The 17085-nt window shown below is 42.1% G+C and overlaps 1 protein-coding gene across 17 annotated transcripts in view; it reads left to right on the top strand.

Annotated features, from left to right (window-relative positions):
- ext1c (exostoses (multiple) 1c) overlaps window positions 1–17085 on the top strand; it is a 214597-nt gene that overhangs the window by 139099 nt on the left and 58413 nt on the right. For all 17 annotated transcript variants that reach the window (XM_071501257.1, XM_071501258.1, XM_071501248.1 and 14 more), the window contains one exon: window positions 4054–5487. In XM_071501257.1, coding sequence (XP_071357358.1) covers window positions 4541–5487 — 947 coding nt within the window. In that variant the 5' untranslated portion in view covers window positions 4054–4540. The remainder of the gene's footprint in view (window positions 1–4053; window positions 5488–17085) is intronic.

Here is a 17085-nt window from a genome sequence, read left to right on the forward strand (position 1 = left end):
CAGATCTGCCTGTATTCAACAATAAGTCCAGCTTCAGAATTAAATTACATTCAGTAAAGAAGTTCAGGCCTTTAAAGTTGTAATCGATAACATTTGAGTCCTGGTTGACTTGGCGACTCCCGTTGTTACTGGCAGTGTCAGCAAGTGTGATTTAATACTTGAATATTTTTTCCAAAAACACAACAGCGGAGCAACTTGAGTATCTATTTACACCCCAGCCAAACAAACTCATGTTATTTCAATAAAGTCAGTCAATAGTAATTGTAACTGTGATCTGATTTTCTCCACACAACAGCTGAGCACTAGTTACCTTGCTGAGAAGTTGGAGGTGTGGAGCTGTCTACGCACTCACTGTGGCTGCTCCTTCTTCTTCCATAACTCCCTCGCAAAAACTAAAAATGAATTGCTGATGGAAAAATGCCTAAAATGACCACTGTCTTGTTTTGTAGGAAGTGTAGGAGTGTACTTTTTAACACTGTAGTATGTCAGAGAGGTGAGGTAAGGTGAGGAACAACTGTAGAGGTGCTTTCTTTGCTGAGAGGATTCAGAACGTTGTGTAGAAAAGCTACTTTATTCTGATCCTATGATACAAGATCCACCTGCCACTTTATATTAGCTGATTTTAAAGCATTTTAATGCTTTATTATGCTTCTTTTTTCCTGTTTGCAGTGTTGACATAATTTTCTCTTCGCTGTGTTGACATAATTGCTTGTTCAATACACTCTGAGTGAACCTTCCTAGAAGTTTCTTTGCACTCCAGGCGAGCAAATGATCAAAGAAGTGTTGGCCTTGCACAGTGTATTCCTCACATCTGTGATTAAGTGTTCTGTGCCCCTCTTTTCATCCCACCTGCCCTCCCCTCAGTCCCCCTTTTGAGGATGAAGCAGGAATAATTGAAAAAAATGCAAAAGTGGTATTGTTTTTAAGTGGAACCCTCCACTCGGCTTAGGAATAGGAAAAGGAGGGGAAAGGAGAGGAGAAAATAGAAGGAAGGAATGATGGAAAGCAGTGTAGATGGGGAAACAAATGACAGAAGGTGGAACTGTAGAGCTCTAAGTCCTGCCCTCACCTTTCCTTGAACCCTGTCCTTCCACCTTCAGGGCCCTCTATTCAATGAACCTTGTGGCTTTTTTCCAGTGCTAGTCACCCAACCATAATGATCCATCATTGGTCCATGACAGAGGGACTTCTCTCACCACTTAAAGCCACTTTACTTGTGTATGTGTGCATCCATAGACGTGTGTCTTCTTGCTGATTTGCAGCTCCGAGGATGTTGTCAGGCCCGCTCAGGTCCAGGCATGCCCTAGTGTTTTGCTGGCTTACCTTCATCGTTGTTGCTCCTCATTAATGGCCACATTTCTTCCATTGTACAGTTTGCCAGCAAAAGTGTTCAGCAGCTGCTTTCACACACCTGGAGCTTTCAGGCAATAAGATGAAGGAGTGAATTTCTTTCCCCTTGGTTATTTTAAAAATGGGTAGTTTCATGCCCTAATATCCTGTAATATTGTCTTCAGTGATTTCACGTATTATTCTCATCGTCCTCTAAACCTTTTAAACCTCACTGCCTCAGAAATATTCTAAAGTACTGTAATTTTGAAGTCAAAGAAAGTGTGAGCTTTGAGCTGCTAGTATTTGATAAGTTGCACAGAAGGAAGAGTGTCAAAGCAAGGTTGTTTTTAATGATAGTGTTATTATGAAATGAAAGTTTAAGCATGGAAATGGAAACTCCTCATGTTGTTGAATCCACTATAATAGAGAGACCTCGGTGTATTTAAATCAATGTAAATATCCTTAGTAGATGTTTATTTTAGCAAGAGAACTGCAGGAAGATGATCACAAGCAATGGTGTCCTTATGTGAAATTACTTGGCATTAGATTTTTTTTTAAGGCGACGGAATAAATTCTTCATGCCCATCAGCATTACCATCATCATAATGATGCCCTCCATCACTTTTCTATTACACCTTCCCGCCATCACTATCAATTATCCCCACAACCACAAATCACAAGGACAGCACTGGTACACATTTCTCAGCGGAGTGTATCCTGAAGAAGATTGAAGTGTAATTGTATGCTTTGGCGGCAGATGATATAAAGCACGAAAAAAAAAACCAAAGAAAGGAAAATCAATGCCTTAACTAAAGGAGCAAGTGAATTATTGATGAGGAGTATGCAGTGGGATCCCAGGTGTCTATTTCTCCCCCCATCATGGATTGCTTGCTGCTTAGGCAGCCGCAGTCGTAGCCAGATAAGTAGAAACAAGGACAGTGCCAAAAACCGCCCACTAACATCTCCACAGGCGGATCAGCCAGCCTAAATTATCTGGTGCAGTGTGGCAGACGCTAGCTGCTGTGTTCACACACGTACAGTCGAAATCCATTTAAATGAAGACTCCATCCTGTCCAAGTTGCTGCTGCTGCTGCAGTCAAGCCACACTGTCAAGGATAGTGGGCTGTCACAAAAAATCAAGTTGGTGCCTCTGCTGCCTTATTTGACCGACAGGCAAAAAGTCTTCAGCTAACAGCGCTACTTTTACCCACAATTTTTCCTTCTGTGGTGTCATGTCTAACATGTTTCTCAGATGCTTTAGAGTTGTAATTATCTGTTTAGGGTGGCTCGCTATGTTGCATTAGCAAAGAGGAAAAACAACAGTCTGGTTTATCTATGGATCATAACTCTGCATCTTATCTTCAGCTGTGGGATTTAGTTCTGATTTATGGACTGAGAAAACTGTCGGATTCTATCCTGTTGAAAAGCATTTATAGTAGATGAACAGAAAACGTATGGTATTCAAGGTCAAAAGAACATTACTTTCTCCAAAGCTGTGGTTTTCACTAAACAGCATATGGTATACATACATAATCATGAGTAAAAGCAGTTCAGTTCATACATAAATCTTTCTCTTCTACCCTTTGTGAGGTGTGGAAATCAGAGGATGCATTGTTTACCCACACCACCGGTGTGCCGTTTGTTTTATTGCAAGCGGAGGAGGCAGGCATCACTTCTGCTTGGCTGGAGAAGAGGCAGAAATGAGGAATGTGAATGAGAGGTAGAGAGAGAGAGAGCGGCCAGGTGAGACCTGAAAGCTGCCTTTGTGTGGCAGCTGGCAGTAAGAACACTGCCCTTCAGTGTGAGGTGCCCCCCCCCCCCCCCCCCCCCCCATACACACACACACACACACGCACACACTCTCATACATACCTACACAAGTACACTGTACATGTAGGGGTGTCATGGGGCGATGTTTGGCAAAAACATGAGGCTGAAAAGCCGTTACAATTTTGCGAATGAAACAGAAAAAGCCTTCACCCCGTCTCTCCACGGTGAGCGGACGTTTCAGAGCCATAATGTGGCTTTGTTTCCCTTCTGCGTTTCCAAATCTACATTTCAGATGCTAAACGCTCTCTTATTTTCTCCTCCACTGCACTTCAACTGTATCTGGCTCCGTTCAACTGGAGCTTGAAGAGCATGATAATATCTCGTCCCTTCTGCTTCTCCAGGTTTGACATGCTATCACAAAAGACTGCTCCAGAGGTCCGTGCGCATCGCAGCACATATGGCCAGTTTCACATCCATCTTTTTTCACAGGAATGTGGAAGACAGAGTGAGACAGAGATAGAAAGAAGGTGGACTTCATGAAGAGATGGTTTTGATTTGTGGCTAATCGGGGCTGCATAACTTTTTGACAGAGCGCTGAGTTGTACTTTTCTCAATTTTCTCTTTATGAGCTCAGGCTGAAGAGGGATTCTGACAGTTTCAAATCCTCTGCTGCCTGTGAAACATTACCTAGCTGTGCTGCTTTATTGCCACTTGATTATATGTGTGTTTTTACGTATTAAATGTGATTGAGGTTGCAGATTACATATGTCTTTCCAAAATGAAAAGTTATCCAATTGCAAACTTAGACCCACCGGGCTATCATAAGTCTTAGTTATGGCATCTCTTCAAATGGCAGTTTCACAACTAGTCCCAGAGTGTGTCTCCATGTTGGTTGTGGAGCGGCAACTCTGTCTGTGTACTGATCTGTATTCTTGTTTGTTTACTTCCATCCAGGAGGGGCCCTGCAGACAGCAGTTGCGCCAAGCACCATGAGGCAGCAAGCTTGGCCTGAGAGAGCGGAGAAATCACCCTTCATCACTCTCAACCAGACTGGGCAGCGGAAGAAATGCACACAGCAGAAGCGGCGGCGGCAGCAGCAGCAGCAGCAGCAGCAGCACACGCCACAGCAGAGACAGGCTAATACACACATCTAAGAGTGCAGTGGAGAGCAAATGGGGAAGGCGGAAAGAGACTGAGAGAGGGGAGTCAGTACCTCAGATTGCATCATTGTAAAAGGCAAAGTGGCCTGGGCCACACTCCGAGGCAGTGATGTCCTTGTTAACACTTTGTCCTCCGTTAGAAGCTCCTTGTTAGAAGTCACAAGTCAGTCCCCCACCCCTGTGAGGCTACAGAGCTGAGGGGCAGAGGAAAAGAGTATCAGAGGACAAGAGAGAGAGAGAGAGAGAGACCAAGCAGAAAAAAGAGACTGTGACAGGCCCCCATGCAGGCGCGTAAGAAGTATGTTCTGCTGGGCTTGTGTGCGTGCTGCTGGCTGGTCCTCTTTTACTGGGGTGGAGGAGTCCAGCTACGTCTGCTCCGGCTGCTGACACGGCAGCGGGGTGAGGTGGTGCGCCCCTGGCCCAACTGGACCGACCGGGCCTTCCTGCCCCGCTATGCCCACCTGGACGAGCTCCAGACAGACCCGGGCACGGCTGAGTCTCCCCGCCAGCGGCGACAGGCATGGTCTGCCATTTATAAGGACAGCCACTGCCGCATGGAGACCTGTTTTGACTTCTCTCGGTGTCGCCGCAGAGGAAGGGAGGGGTTCCGGGTGTATATATATCCGTCAGAGAAAAATGACCGTGTGTCGGAAAGCTACAGGAAGATCCTGACGTCTATAGGCGAGTCACGGTACTACACATCAGACCCCCGTGAAGCATGTCTGTTCGTGCTCGGAATAGACACCTTAGATCGTGACCAGCTATCAGGACAGTTCGTGCCCAATGTGGATGAACGCATTCGTGGTTACCCGTTATGGAATGATGGGAGGAACCACCTGATCTTCAACCTGTACTCAGGCACCTGGCCTAACTACACAGAGGACCTGGGCTTTAACATTGGCCAGGCCATCTTAGCTAAAGCCAGCCTCAACACGGAACATTTCAGGCCAGGCTTTGACGTCTCCATCCCGCTGTTCTCCAAGGACCACCCGCAGAAGGGTGGAGAGCGGGGCTGGCTGGTGAGGAACACCATCCCGCCAAGGAGGAAGTACCTGCTGATGTTCAAGGGGAAGCGGTACCTGACGGGCATCGGCTCAGACACCAGAAACGCGCTGCATCACATCCACAATGGGAAGGACATTGTGTCGTTGACGACGTGCCGCCACGGGAAGGACTGGGAGAAGCACAAAGACTCTCGCTGTGACCATGACAACCTGGAATATGAGAGGTAAGACAAGGGTCACATGGCCAGTGGGGAGGGCAGTAATGAGGATATGTTAAAAGGAAAAACGATGTGTGAGTCAGTGTGGCACCACACAGGGATTTATAGGAAACACACAGTCGAGTCATTTTTTTTATTGGGAACACACAGTGGTGTTGCTCCGTTCGCCTTCTTATTTGGACTTTACACGCTGTTTTATTGGTCTTTTTAGATGTCAGATTTTCTACAAGCAGCATCAGTGGCAGCTTTTGTGTTCTACCGGTTATTTCTGTCTCTCTTTTATGGCTACACAGTTTTTGACTGTTCAAGTTTATGATGTTTGGCAGTTGCTTTTCAGATCAAAGTTTTTAAACACAGACTCAAGTCTCTGGAAATTTAGATTCAGGGCAATATTCACAGCAATTCTCTTATTCTTGTGTTAGTATTCTTGAAAGTACAGTTAAACAGTGGTTGTAATGTAATGTAGTAACTGACCTTGAGCTCTTTTGAATCAGTCGGACATTTTTTAAACCGGTTTTGTTGCTGTTGTTGTTGCATGGGGAATAAGCCTGCCATTATCACTTTACTTGAAATGATATTTTTACTGATTAGATGGTGGGTGGGTTGGATAAAAGACAGTGGGGAAATGAGATTCCAGCTATGCTGAGCATGATGATTTATTATTAAAACCAATTAACTTCAGCCTATGTCTATTGCCATGGTTTGGAAACAATTCATACAAAGACATATATTATTACACAATAAATGTTTCCACTTTCCACTGGGCCTTTTCACAGAGCAGTTTCTCGTGAATGTGAGCACCATCGTTGAGTTAATAATGAATAGCTATAGGAAACACTTCATCTTGCAAATACACATTGTAGCAGCAGCTTGGTAAACATGTCTCCCATTATATTTCATAGCCTGCTACTGGCTTATTAGAGCTCAGCCAGTGATTTTAAAAAACAGATGGAAATAAAAACTCAAAATAAACATTAAGATATTTTTGCTTATTAAAAACATTAGTTATTATCATCATTACTCTGTGGGAATTCATCTTTTATAAAAAAAAATGTTAAAAACTGACCTCCTTTTGTAATCACATTGTGGTACTATATTAATTATTCATTGCAGTAGAGCTTCAGTATAAACCCAAACACTGCTTCAAACGTGTTGGATTCAGCGATTTGAAGAGAGGTGGTGAGGTGGAGAATGATCAAGAGTGTCACTGAGAGAGCACAGGGATAGTTCTGTACTCAACAGGGTTGATGTGATAGCTTTAAAACTACTTGAAATTACTGATATAAAAGACATATCCCAAAACGAACACCGCTCATATGTGTTTACTGTTACTACAATGTATCTACAATGTATATTGGGGTAGTTACAGTGTAGCTTTGGCAAGCACTGCAAATGTTCATTATTTTTATCATTTCTTTTCTGTTTCATGGTATTGAATTTTGCCTGACCCATAACTGAACATTACATACTCAGTAATACAAGGCTAACTGTGATTAGAGTCTACTTTAAATGAAGTTTTGTGCCAATGTCATTATCTTCTAATAGTCTATACCATAGTAATTACCCAGCTGATATAGATGAACAATACTCCCCTGTAACACCGCCCCCTGTGCTTCACTCATACTTGCTTAACTTACACTTTGCAATGAAAGTTAAGAGCTGAAGTGCTGACAGAGCTCCTCATTATAAAGTCTGTGCCTGTGCATTCACAGAGAGGAACCAAGAGCAGGATAGACTGACAGTGCAGAACGTTCATAGACAGGAGAAGATGGATTCTACTAAAAGTAAAAATCAGACTAATGAAAGAATGAGAAAAAAAGAGTTGGAGCCTCAGCAGTCTGTCTGATAGACCATGACTCTATATGGCAGTAAGAAGACTGAAGGATAACTTCAGCAGACCTATGAACAGTGCCATTGTTTCATGATAGGTGAATAAACACAGATAATTCAAGTGTTTTGTAGTCAAGCAGGAATTAATTTCATACTTTCATACAAACAGAGGCAGAACAAACTCAAGTGCGGGATTGAGGCCGACTTATGGGAAGCTAAAGCTGTTCAGAAATGTTTTCGATCACACACAAAAAAAGCTTTGTTTTGCTGAGACTTATATCCCTCACCTCCTCACTGTGTGCTCCACTGTAAAGGCCCGGCCATGCCAGCAGTGGCAGAGAGACTTTAGCTATCAATGGATTGTCAAAATAGTTGTTGAATAACTTCTTGTCGCTCAACTAATTGATTAATTGACTAATTATTTTATCTCTAAATAGCATTGCCACAGGATTTAAAGTTCAAAGATCTCATGTTTGTAAGTGAAATGAAAACTGCCAATTTTAAGTTAAATGTACTTGTAACTTAAAAGATTAGTTCCTTTTTGATTAAGTCCTGTAAAATGTTTTACAGTGAACTATTTTTTTAAATCTGCATCAGAATCGCTGAAATGTGTCACCTCTGCAAAAAACCAAAAAACTGCTAAAACCCTAATTTAAATCTAAGCCAATGGGGGTTAGAAGTTGCTTTCAGGTGTTCACAAATGAACCCTCGAAGCAAGTATTTTAAAACTGTACAATATGAATTTTCAGATATCGTTTACCCCGGGATCAGCAGTGAGGTGGCGGGTCTGATCCAGGCGTGCTCCTAGCTGCGGCCTACAACTGGCCACCTCAGGCTTGTTTACATTGGGCTGGGCAGCGAAGGGATAGAGCCGCTCAACACTGTATGAATGAGCTCATTTATTCCACACAGCCCACTACTCAGACACCTGGGTGGGCAGGGTGTGTGTGTGTTTGTGTGTGGAATGGGGAGGAGGGGAGAGGAGAGGACAGGAGGAGAGGAGGGTCGTCCCATGTGGTATTTTTTGTGGTAGATTTGGATACGGCAAAGTGCTCTGAGGGTGTGAGAGTGTGAATAGGGGAGCCAATGTGAGAGACAGCTGCCGTTTGTAAGAAAAACACAAGAAAAGCTGGATGATTTTTTCCCCCTTCCCTCTCTCGCCTTTTGTATGAAGTCTCTTTCTCTGGAAACAGGGGGCTTTTAGCCTCTGGGAGAGAGAGGTGTGAAGGAGGGTCTCTGGGTGGGGTGGTGGGGGTTGAGGGGGGAGGAGGAGGAGGGTCACATCTCTCTTTTAGCATCCTTTGAATCTCTTATTGGGGAGAGAAGAAGGGGATTTCTGAGGGTAGAACATGAGAACCGTGGAGACTGTGGAATAGAAATGAATGAAAGAAAAAGAAAAGAGGCCAATAAAAAAGGAAAAACTCATGAGCAAGGCCTCTGTGTGAAAACCAAGCCAGGTAAAGACACAACCTCACCTCTCCATCTGTCTGCTGCTCTACCACATTCTCCCCTATTTTTGTCTTTTTTTTAAACTCTTGTAGATCTCTTTTTGTCAGTGATCCAGCAACTGTACTACTGCTAATAATAATAATAATGACAGTCCACATCACTGAGTAAAGCGCCTGTCTTTGTGTGCCTGGCTGTCGCTGCTATGTATGCATGAGCTTGTGCTGTGCGTGTGAGACTGTGTCACGGTCAATGAGGCTCTTAGAAGGTGGTACCAGGTTAATGAGCGCATGCATCTGGTACAACAGCAGATTAGCCCTGAGGGACCTGGACAAGACGGCCACTGACGGACAAAGGGCACGAGGAGCAGGAGGAGGAGGAGGACGGAGAACGGAGGGGGGAGGGGAAGTCACACAGAGTGATCAATAGACCATCATGACATCTTTTTTTTTTTTTTTACTCATATAACAACCTGAATGTACCACCCAGCTTTTCAAACTAAAGTGAAAATTAATAGGCCTTTAAAAAAAAATTTTGTTTTGTTTTTGTCTTTTGTTTTTCCATTTACTTAAATGAGTTTTTAAAACAAAGAAATGCTAAAATGGCTAAAGCTGGAAAAATATCACAATTTAGTTTGGAGAGTTAAGCTTAATTGAAACTCATAAATATGAGGGAGACTATTTACCCAAGCTAATCTGTGGTCATCACCCTTCCAATACTGTTCATTCCAATATGTTCCAGTACCAATTAAAATTAAATCGATGGTTAATAAGGGTCAGTGGGATTTGGAGCATAAGAAATGATGTTTAGTATAATGTCAGTGGTCAGGCATTGTCTTGTACAGCAATAAAATAACTAACATGTGAACATGTAGAAAAGATGTGTAGTTGAACATCTGACTTATATTTGTACACAGATAATAACAACAGTGATGTTACACAAAGACATTTCACTTCCAAATCCGAACCCTGTGAACTACTAAAAGTTTGTGTTTACATCAGTGTACACTTGAATTTCTCATGGAGAGTTTTCACAGTAATGGATGATATACAACTACAACTTGTGAACATCATTTTACAAACTCAGTCTGACCTTTGAGTCCATAATTTTCCCCAAATTACTTCATTTGTCATTCCTCTGATACCTGAGATTTCTGCCTCCACCCTAATACAACAAGAGTGAATGGAATTAAATGAAAAAAAATGGTGTACAGCCAGCGCCGGCATGTCTTTCAAGATAACACATTAACAATAGGTTTCACAGGAACTAGAAACAGAGGAGTGTGCCACCTGTGTTCAACCGCAGTGCATAGGAAGGACAGGTGGAACACACACTTGCCCATTTAGACTTCCCACTAGTACAGGTTTAAACTGCATCACTGTGCCAGTCACTCATAAAGATGGCAACATTTTCCTGCTCTAAAATATTTATGATCTTTATGTTTTTTTGTTGGAATTCTGAATAGATGTCTAACACACCCTCTTTTGATTTTATAAAGAATAATGTTTCCATGGTTGTTAGCAAATAGTTCTTAAAATCAGATTAAGTTTTAATACCTCTGTCCCTGCCTTTTCTATTAACATAATTCTACTCCTTTAAACTGTTGAATGGTTGGTAAATGGTACCTGAAAATCCCATTAAAATCTGCCATAGGGAAAAGCAGAAGGTGCCTGGAAATGCTTTTTAGGTCTATTCAGTTGGTGTGTAACACTGAGCGTGTGTGTGTGTGTGTGTGTTGTTTGTGTGTGTTTGCGTGCATGGATTATGGATGGTAGGAGAGAAAACAGAACAAAGTTCCGAGAGAGACAAGTCAGAGGTAGGACACAGTGGTACCCAAGGCAATAAGAAGCAACAGAGAAAGGAAGAAAAGGAGGGGGGGGGGTGTCATGTGAGGAAGATTACAAAAAAATGGGAAAAAGACGAAAGGATACCGCAGGCAACTTAAGGAAAAAGCGAGAATGAGACAGAGCGAGAGGGAGGGTGACAGAGACGGAGAGAAAGAGGGGGAATTGGAAGAGAAGGGGATACTTGAAGCAAGGGAGAAGCTGTGCTGCAGCCTAATGGCCTAGTTTCCCTCACTTTAGAGAATTCTCTAAGAAAGGGAAGAGAAACGTGCATTGTACAGTGAATGTAAATGAGCAAGAGTGTGAAAAAGAGGGAGAGAAAAGAGAGGGCAGGAAGAAAGAGAGGGATGTTTAGGAGATACAAAAAGTACCACAGAAAACACAAAGTTCTCAGGTTCCAGATTGGACCGAGTAAGAACCGAGCAAGCGCGTTTGTGAATGAGAATTGATGGTGGTTGAACAGAGATGGACAGGATCGGGGGGAGAAACTGAGTTAAGTTGGAGGGGGGGGGGGGGTTGTAATGCTCTACCTCTGTTTGGCTTAAATGGCCTCAGTCTGTGTAAGGGCTGGTGTTGGAAACCGATGGGTCACTATTCACGACCCTCCTTGACGCAGCTCAAGGTTGAAAGAGAAAGAGTGGGCAATCAGACTTTAAAACCTGGCTAACAGTTCGGGATGAATGCAGCATACTAATCAGACAAAGCAGAAGTGGAGGACAGCAAGAGGAGCGATGTAATAGTATATTCGCCACGCTGAAAGTTAGAAGGAAACTGCTTTAGAAAGGCTCTCATGCATATGTAATGTGAGCAGGAAATTTGCAAACTTTGTATGCTGTCATGTGCACGTAAAAGCAGTGTAATATTTTCTCACAAAGGATTTCAGTGTGGCGCGTGAAAAATGAATCGGCAAAGGAAAGGAAAACAGCGTCACTCTTATCTGCTGGCAGACTTAAAAAAAAAAAAAAAAAGGCCTCCCATAGCTGTGCAGTTACAACAAATTAATATGTGGGTGTGTACATGCACAGCTGTGTATGTGTGTATGTGTGTGTCTGGATCTGTAAACAGTGTAAGCTTGTGTGTGCGATTTGAGATTTTGGCAAACCAAAGAAGAAATGCTGCAGCCCACTGTAATTAGGGCCTGTGAAATTGTACCTCTGAAGATGCTGTGGTCTCGGTGTGTAAGTGTGTGTGTGTGTGTGTATGTGTGTGTGTGTGTGTGTGTGTGGTTTGTGTGGCCCACGTCTGCTGTCTCTGTTTAGAATACTTGGAAACGAGAGGCAGCCTTGTGATTCTTTGGCACTTGTACACTCACTCCATCCTCCGTTCTTTTCCCCCTCTCCAGCTCGTGTTTTTCTAAACCCACACATATCAGTCTTCCTCCCTCTTGTGCTTTTGTCAAGTCTGGTCAAATATATTTATAAAGTCATGAAGTGCTTCGTAGTGGAGAAGCGGCTGGCCCCAGGCCTTGAAATGGACCTCTGGTCTTCCTAATCATTATTACTGCTGTACTTTGTTTTTCTTTAAAGCTGCTGTAATCCATATTTTCATATTAGCATTGGATCATATGACAGTGTGTAATGTGAAAGAGGTTGTTCATATTGATGAACCCACAGAGAATTATCACTGGACTCTGCAGTTCCCCTTAGTTCTATGCAGTTTTAGCATCTTTTAGCTCATTGTTTTGGTTGTACAGCTTCAGTACTTTGGTTTGCTCCATTTCCAGCCACTGAGACTTAAGATTTAAAAGACAGACAGGCAAAAATAGGGACTTGCTGGTGAACATAGTGGAGCATTTTAGCACCTTGAGCCACACGCCATATTCACCAAAATATAAAATGATTATTAGATTATAAGATGGCCGTCTCTTTTCCAACATCTCTTTCCGAGAAAAACACTTTTTGAGGGTAGAGAACACTTGTCCTCAACACAAAGACTTTTCTCTTGTGTAAGTGAAACATGAAGACAGTAATATGTATTTTGTCTATCAGTCACATACTCACATTCTCTGCTGTCAGACACTTGGAAGTAGAGGTATTCCTGAGTTCAAAACTATCGACCCAACCCAAAACAGACCCATGGAAAACACAGAAGAGGATTCTGGAACAGCCAGAGCTGACTGGAATAGACCCGAGGATAATTAAACCCAATCTGAAAAGCAGTCAAGCCAAACAGATCCTAACGGAGAGAGCACACCGACACAGGCAGTAGCATGACGCACTATCAGTTATTGCAAACAATTAACCAGCAGCAAGGGTGGAAAACAGCAGCAATAAAAACAGCATAATAAAAATCATAATAATATCTCTCCTAAGGATGTAAAGTCATAGAAGCTAAAATAATTATTTTACATGCTACAAAGACAAATATTTACGTTATAAATAATGTAAAGTCCTGTTTCTTTATAAAGATGAATAATGTCTTTCAATAATTTCTGTCATTTAATCAGAACAAAGTTCTGGGTGATCTCCTGTGCTGTTTGTAACATACCAATTAATCAGAGCTGATACTGCGTATGCCTGGGTCCCCTCAGGTCCACTCAGGTACTGGACACACTGACACACAGCCCGGAGACCTGCAGCAGTAAAACGAGACCTGAACAGACCTGACCTGATTAGACTGAGCAGACTTGTGTCCCAAGTCGGGCTCCAGTTCCTCAGAAATAATTGGCCCCTTGAAGACCTCTACTAGCTCTTTGAGCTCATCATCTGTGACAGATGTAATTATTGGCTCTTTGACAGATTTGTCTGTGCACTTGTTTTCTGTCACCAGGAACTTATTTTTCATTACAAATCTTCTGAAACTCATGGCTGACTAACTCTGAAAGATTAACTACAAACAGACTTAAACTCTCACTAGCCTACAGAAGCATTAAGGCTACAAACAACCCATAATGCAACACGCTCTGTAGGAGCTAGTGTTACACTGGTACTCTCTCCAGCCAAAAAGAAAATCCTATGTTGTAAACATGTAATTGTTTTATCCTCAAATAGAGATGACACCAACTTTTTCAAACGTAATTCCCAGAAAAACATACCCTCTTTTATCCAGGTCAGTACAGTAACTCTGAAAGCTGGTATAGACCAAAAATAGAGCTAAAAGTAGCATGGATATCCAGGTGCCAGAAGCACAACTCACAATGAATGATAATGTTATTCCATATGTGAGAGAATGTTTCTGTTATTTCAGGTTATTATGTCCTAACCATAGTGTAATGTTTTCCAGCCTTAATATGCTTATTTCTACAAGATATCTCACCGTACAGTACAGCATACAGATGACCTGACGTCCATGAATTTTGGACTTTGGCCATGAAATGATTTGGTAGGTTTTGGGTCTGACCTAATCTGAAATTCCAGCATCTAGATGATTATTATGTTTTAACCACAACTGTGGGAGAGGGAGACACATGATATGAAGTCCAAGAGGCATGTTTACAAGGTCACAAAATTAATTTAGCTTGACTACAACTTATGGGAATGATGACTTTGGCTGTAAAATTAACTTGGAAGATTTCTTAGTGTTGGCAGGGGCTTGTGCTCTCTGAATCCTCTATTGCAGCTCCCCACGCTATTTATCTGAAAGGCAGACAAACCACAGCTTTCATTCCTTAGTCTTGAGAAAATTAAATGTTGTATTCTCAAACACAAACCATTCACAACCTGCACATCATTTCTCATGTTTGTGGTCCAGTCTTCATGCCATCATTGTTTCTCTCAAACGCCGCTCACTGTTCGAAATCTTAAATCATATTTGTAGCCTCCCGCTTCCTCAGTGCTGCTATTCCAGTTTGAGTTTCTCATCAGTCCAGCCCTTCCATTTTTCAGAATAGTTTGCGATTTATCCATCCTGTCTGGTGGCATTTTCTGTGACAAAAGCTTGTTGTTTACAAGTCACACCAGCAAAACCAGTGGCACTGGAGCTACACCACAGCATGAGGCAATCAAGGTCTCAAAGGCTTTGTGGTGTGCAAGTTTCAACAAACTTCAACGTTGCTACTCATGCACAAACAAGATCAGAAAAAGTAGCATGACAAACTGTCTGGTAGGCGTACCTCCCACACCCAGGCTTTACTCACATTTGGGAAGTCTTAATTTTAATCCCTGTATTAAAAACTACTGTTCATCTAATTGCTGTGATAGACACAATGTGGCACGTGTGCACGCATTCATGAACACTTTTTGCAGCTTGCAAAATGTTCTTTCTCTGTCTCTTACTCACACATTCTTTGAATGCATACTCTGCTCAACCCCATAACTGTTCACCCAGCATCTTGTCTTCCTCCTCTCCCTTGTTTTTTCATGCAGTACTGCACAGAGTCCTCCCACAGTTGACTGCAAGCCTCCTACCATATTTCTGAGCTCCAGTATGCATGATTTATCAACAGACTCTGCTTCTCCACGAAGGCGAAACTTTTTTTGACAGCACAGCTGTGTCGGTGGTGTTACGCACAATTGTCTCGCACGCCATTGTGTTAGTTACATGCACATGAATGCACATTTGCAAACGCTGATGAGCAATCCCCTCTTTGCTCTCACTTGCTAATCTATGCATTCCTGCTCCGACACCATGTTTTCCCTCATCCCCACTGCTCACCCTTCATGCATGTTTTGATGAGCCAGACAGTATATGAAAGGTTAAGGGAGAAAAGATCTTAGAGTATATGAGCTTCAGATGAGGTTTCATTTAATCCACTCCAATAGAAGTGACAAATCAGGAGTCATGACCACCAGGTGTGCTCTGTGGGCAAGCCATACAGCAGATCACATGCACTTTTGATTCAATTTTGTACACCCTGGACTGATTTTCTTAAAGCAGCCATAACTGATATTTTTATACTAACAATATATGAAATGACAATGTGAAAACAATGTGACAAAATGAAAGGGGTTGCTTGTCATGATGAATACACACACAAGCCACACACCTTTGTTCTACAGAGATTTATAGTGACTTTCAGCTAATTATTATCTGTGTGGTTCACTTTCACCAGTCTTAATAAAGACAACTTTTGGGTTGCCAGGCTGTGAAATATTCCTGACTTCTGATTGGATCATTGGACTATGTACTATCTGGAAAAGGGTTGCACAGGATCTGGGCATTTTATAACTGCAATTTTGCCAAGATGAAAGGATAAACATCAGAAATACTTTTCATAACCTCCCAACTCAATATTTTACCTATGAACTGCTATAAAGCATTTGGAAATGTTTATTAACCATTAATAAATGCATTATTTACAGTTTGCAAACACTGCATAAAGGGTGTCATGGTGTGAGATGGTACCCAAAAAATCTTCTGTTTTACCTCTGTGTTAAAATTATGCTCAACAATTTCTACAACTCATGCTTCCATGCTAGTGATCATTTTGTAAGAATGTGTCATGTTTTTATTTAAATATGAAATACAGTAGAAGCAGAGGCAACAGATCTGCCTTTATATATCTTGAAAATCCTAAATTCTAGTCACACGTGCAGCTAATACAGCCCAGCTGCTTCGAAGGAAATCACCTTACCTGTAATATCCTCTGTCTGTTGGATGACCTCGCTGTGTTCACTTATTACAGACATATGTGAAAACAGTGATCACTTAAAAATACATCTGTTTTTGCCTCATCGTCTCAGGGAACGTGGAAGCAGTGGTAGCGTAAAAGTCACACAGCTACAAACCATAGCTACTGAGAAATCCTTGCTTCAATTTATTTTTTAGGGATTGCAAGGATTTTCAAGTTTAATCCATGTAGACTGGATAAGTGGTGCTGTGCAGTTACAGTAAGAGCTCTGTGTCGCTCTGATAATGTGGGAGTTGGCTCAAAGTTTTGACATTATTATGAGAATATTTTGGAGTATCAGCATTCTTCACCAGAAATAGTACAGAGTGGACAGCTAACAAAAGAGGAACATGCACTAACATGCATGATAATGCACTTGCAATAGCTTGAAGACTGAAATATTTGCCTCCTTTGAAATGGTACCTGTGTTTTTGCACAGCTTGGGAATCAAATTTATAGATGTTTATACAGTTGTTTATAGAAGTCGTATGGATTCATTTTTTAACGTGAATTCACAGGACCCCTTTCTTCTCTACAGCCGACTTGGCTCTGGTTTACTTGTAGTGTTTGGTTTCTCATGGAGAAGTTTCAACGGTTCTAACCTGGGTTGTGATACTGTGAGGAAACAAATTCCAAAATAACGTCTGTAATGTGACCCAGCCTGGGGGGCTTTGGTCAGATTTGGATGCATTTTCATGTGGATATTGTGGGATAGGATTCAGTTACACCCTACTGCTTCTGTCCTGACTGAACTTTTAGCCCCATGCATTAATTTACAAGTGATGGTCAAAAGAACCTAATGCATCAGAAATGTTTTGTTCATCATTTTGCAGACCTTACACGATGAGCAATAGTTCAGTTATTCTGTCTGCTTGTTTTGGTGTCTGAGGTTTGGATAAGGTTGCATTGCACTATTTGCAGACTGCAAGGAAATAA

Source organism: Trachinotus anak, unplaced genomic scaffold (genome assembly GCF_046630095.1).
Source record: "Trachinotus anak isolate AG129_WGS33_773 ecotype Australia unplaced genomic scaffold, CSIRO_AGI_Tana_v1 ptg000016l, whole genome shotgun sequence".
Lineage (NCBI taxonomy): Eukaryota > Metazoa > Chordata > Actinopteri > Carangiformes > Carangidae > Trachinotus > Trachinotus anak.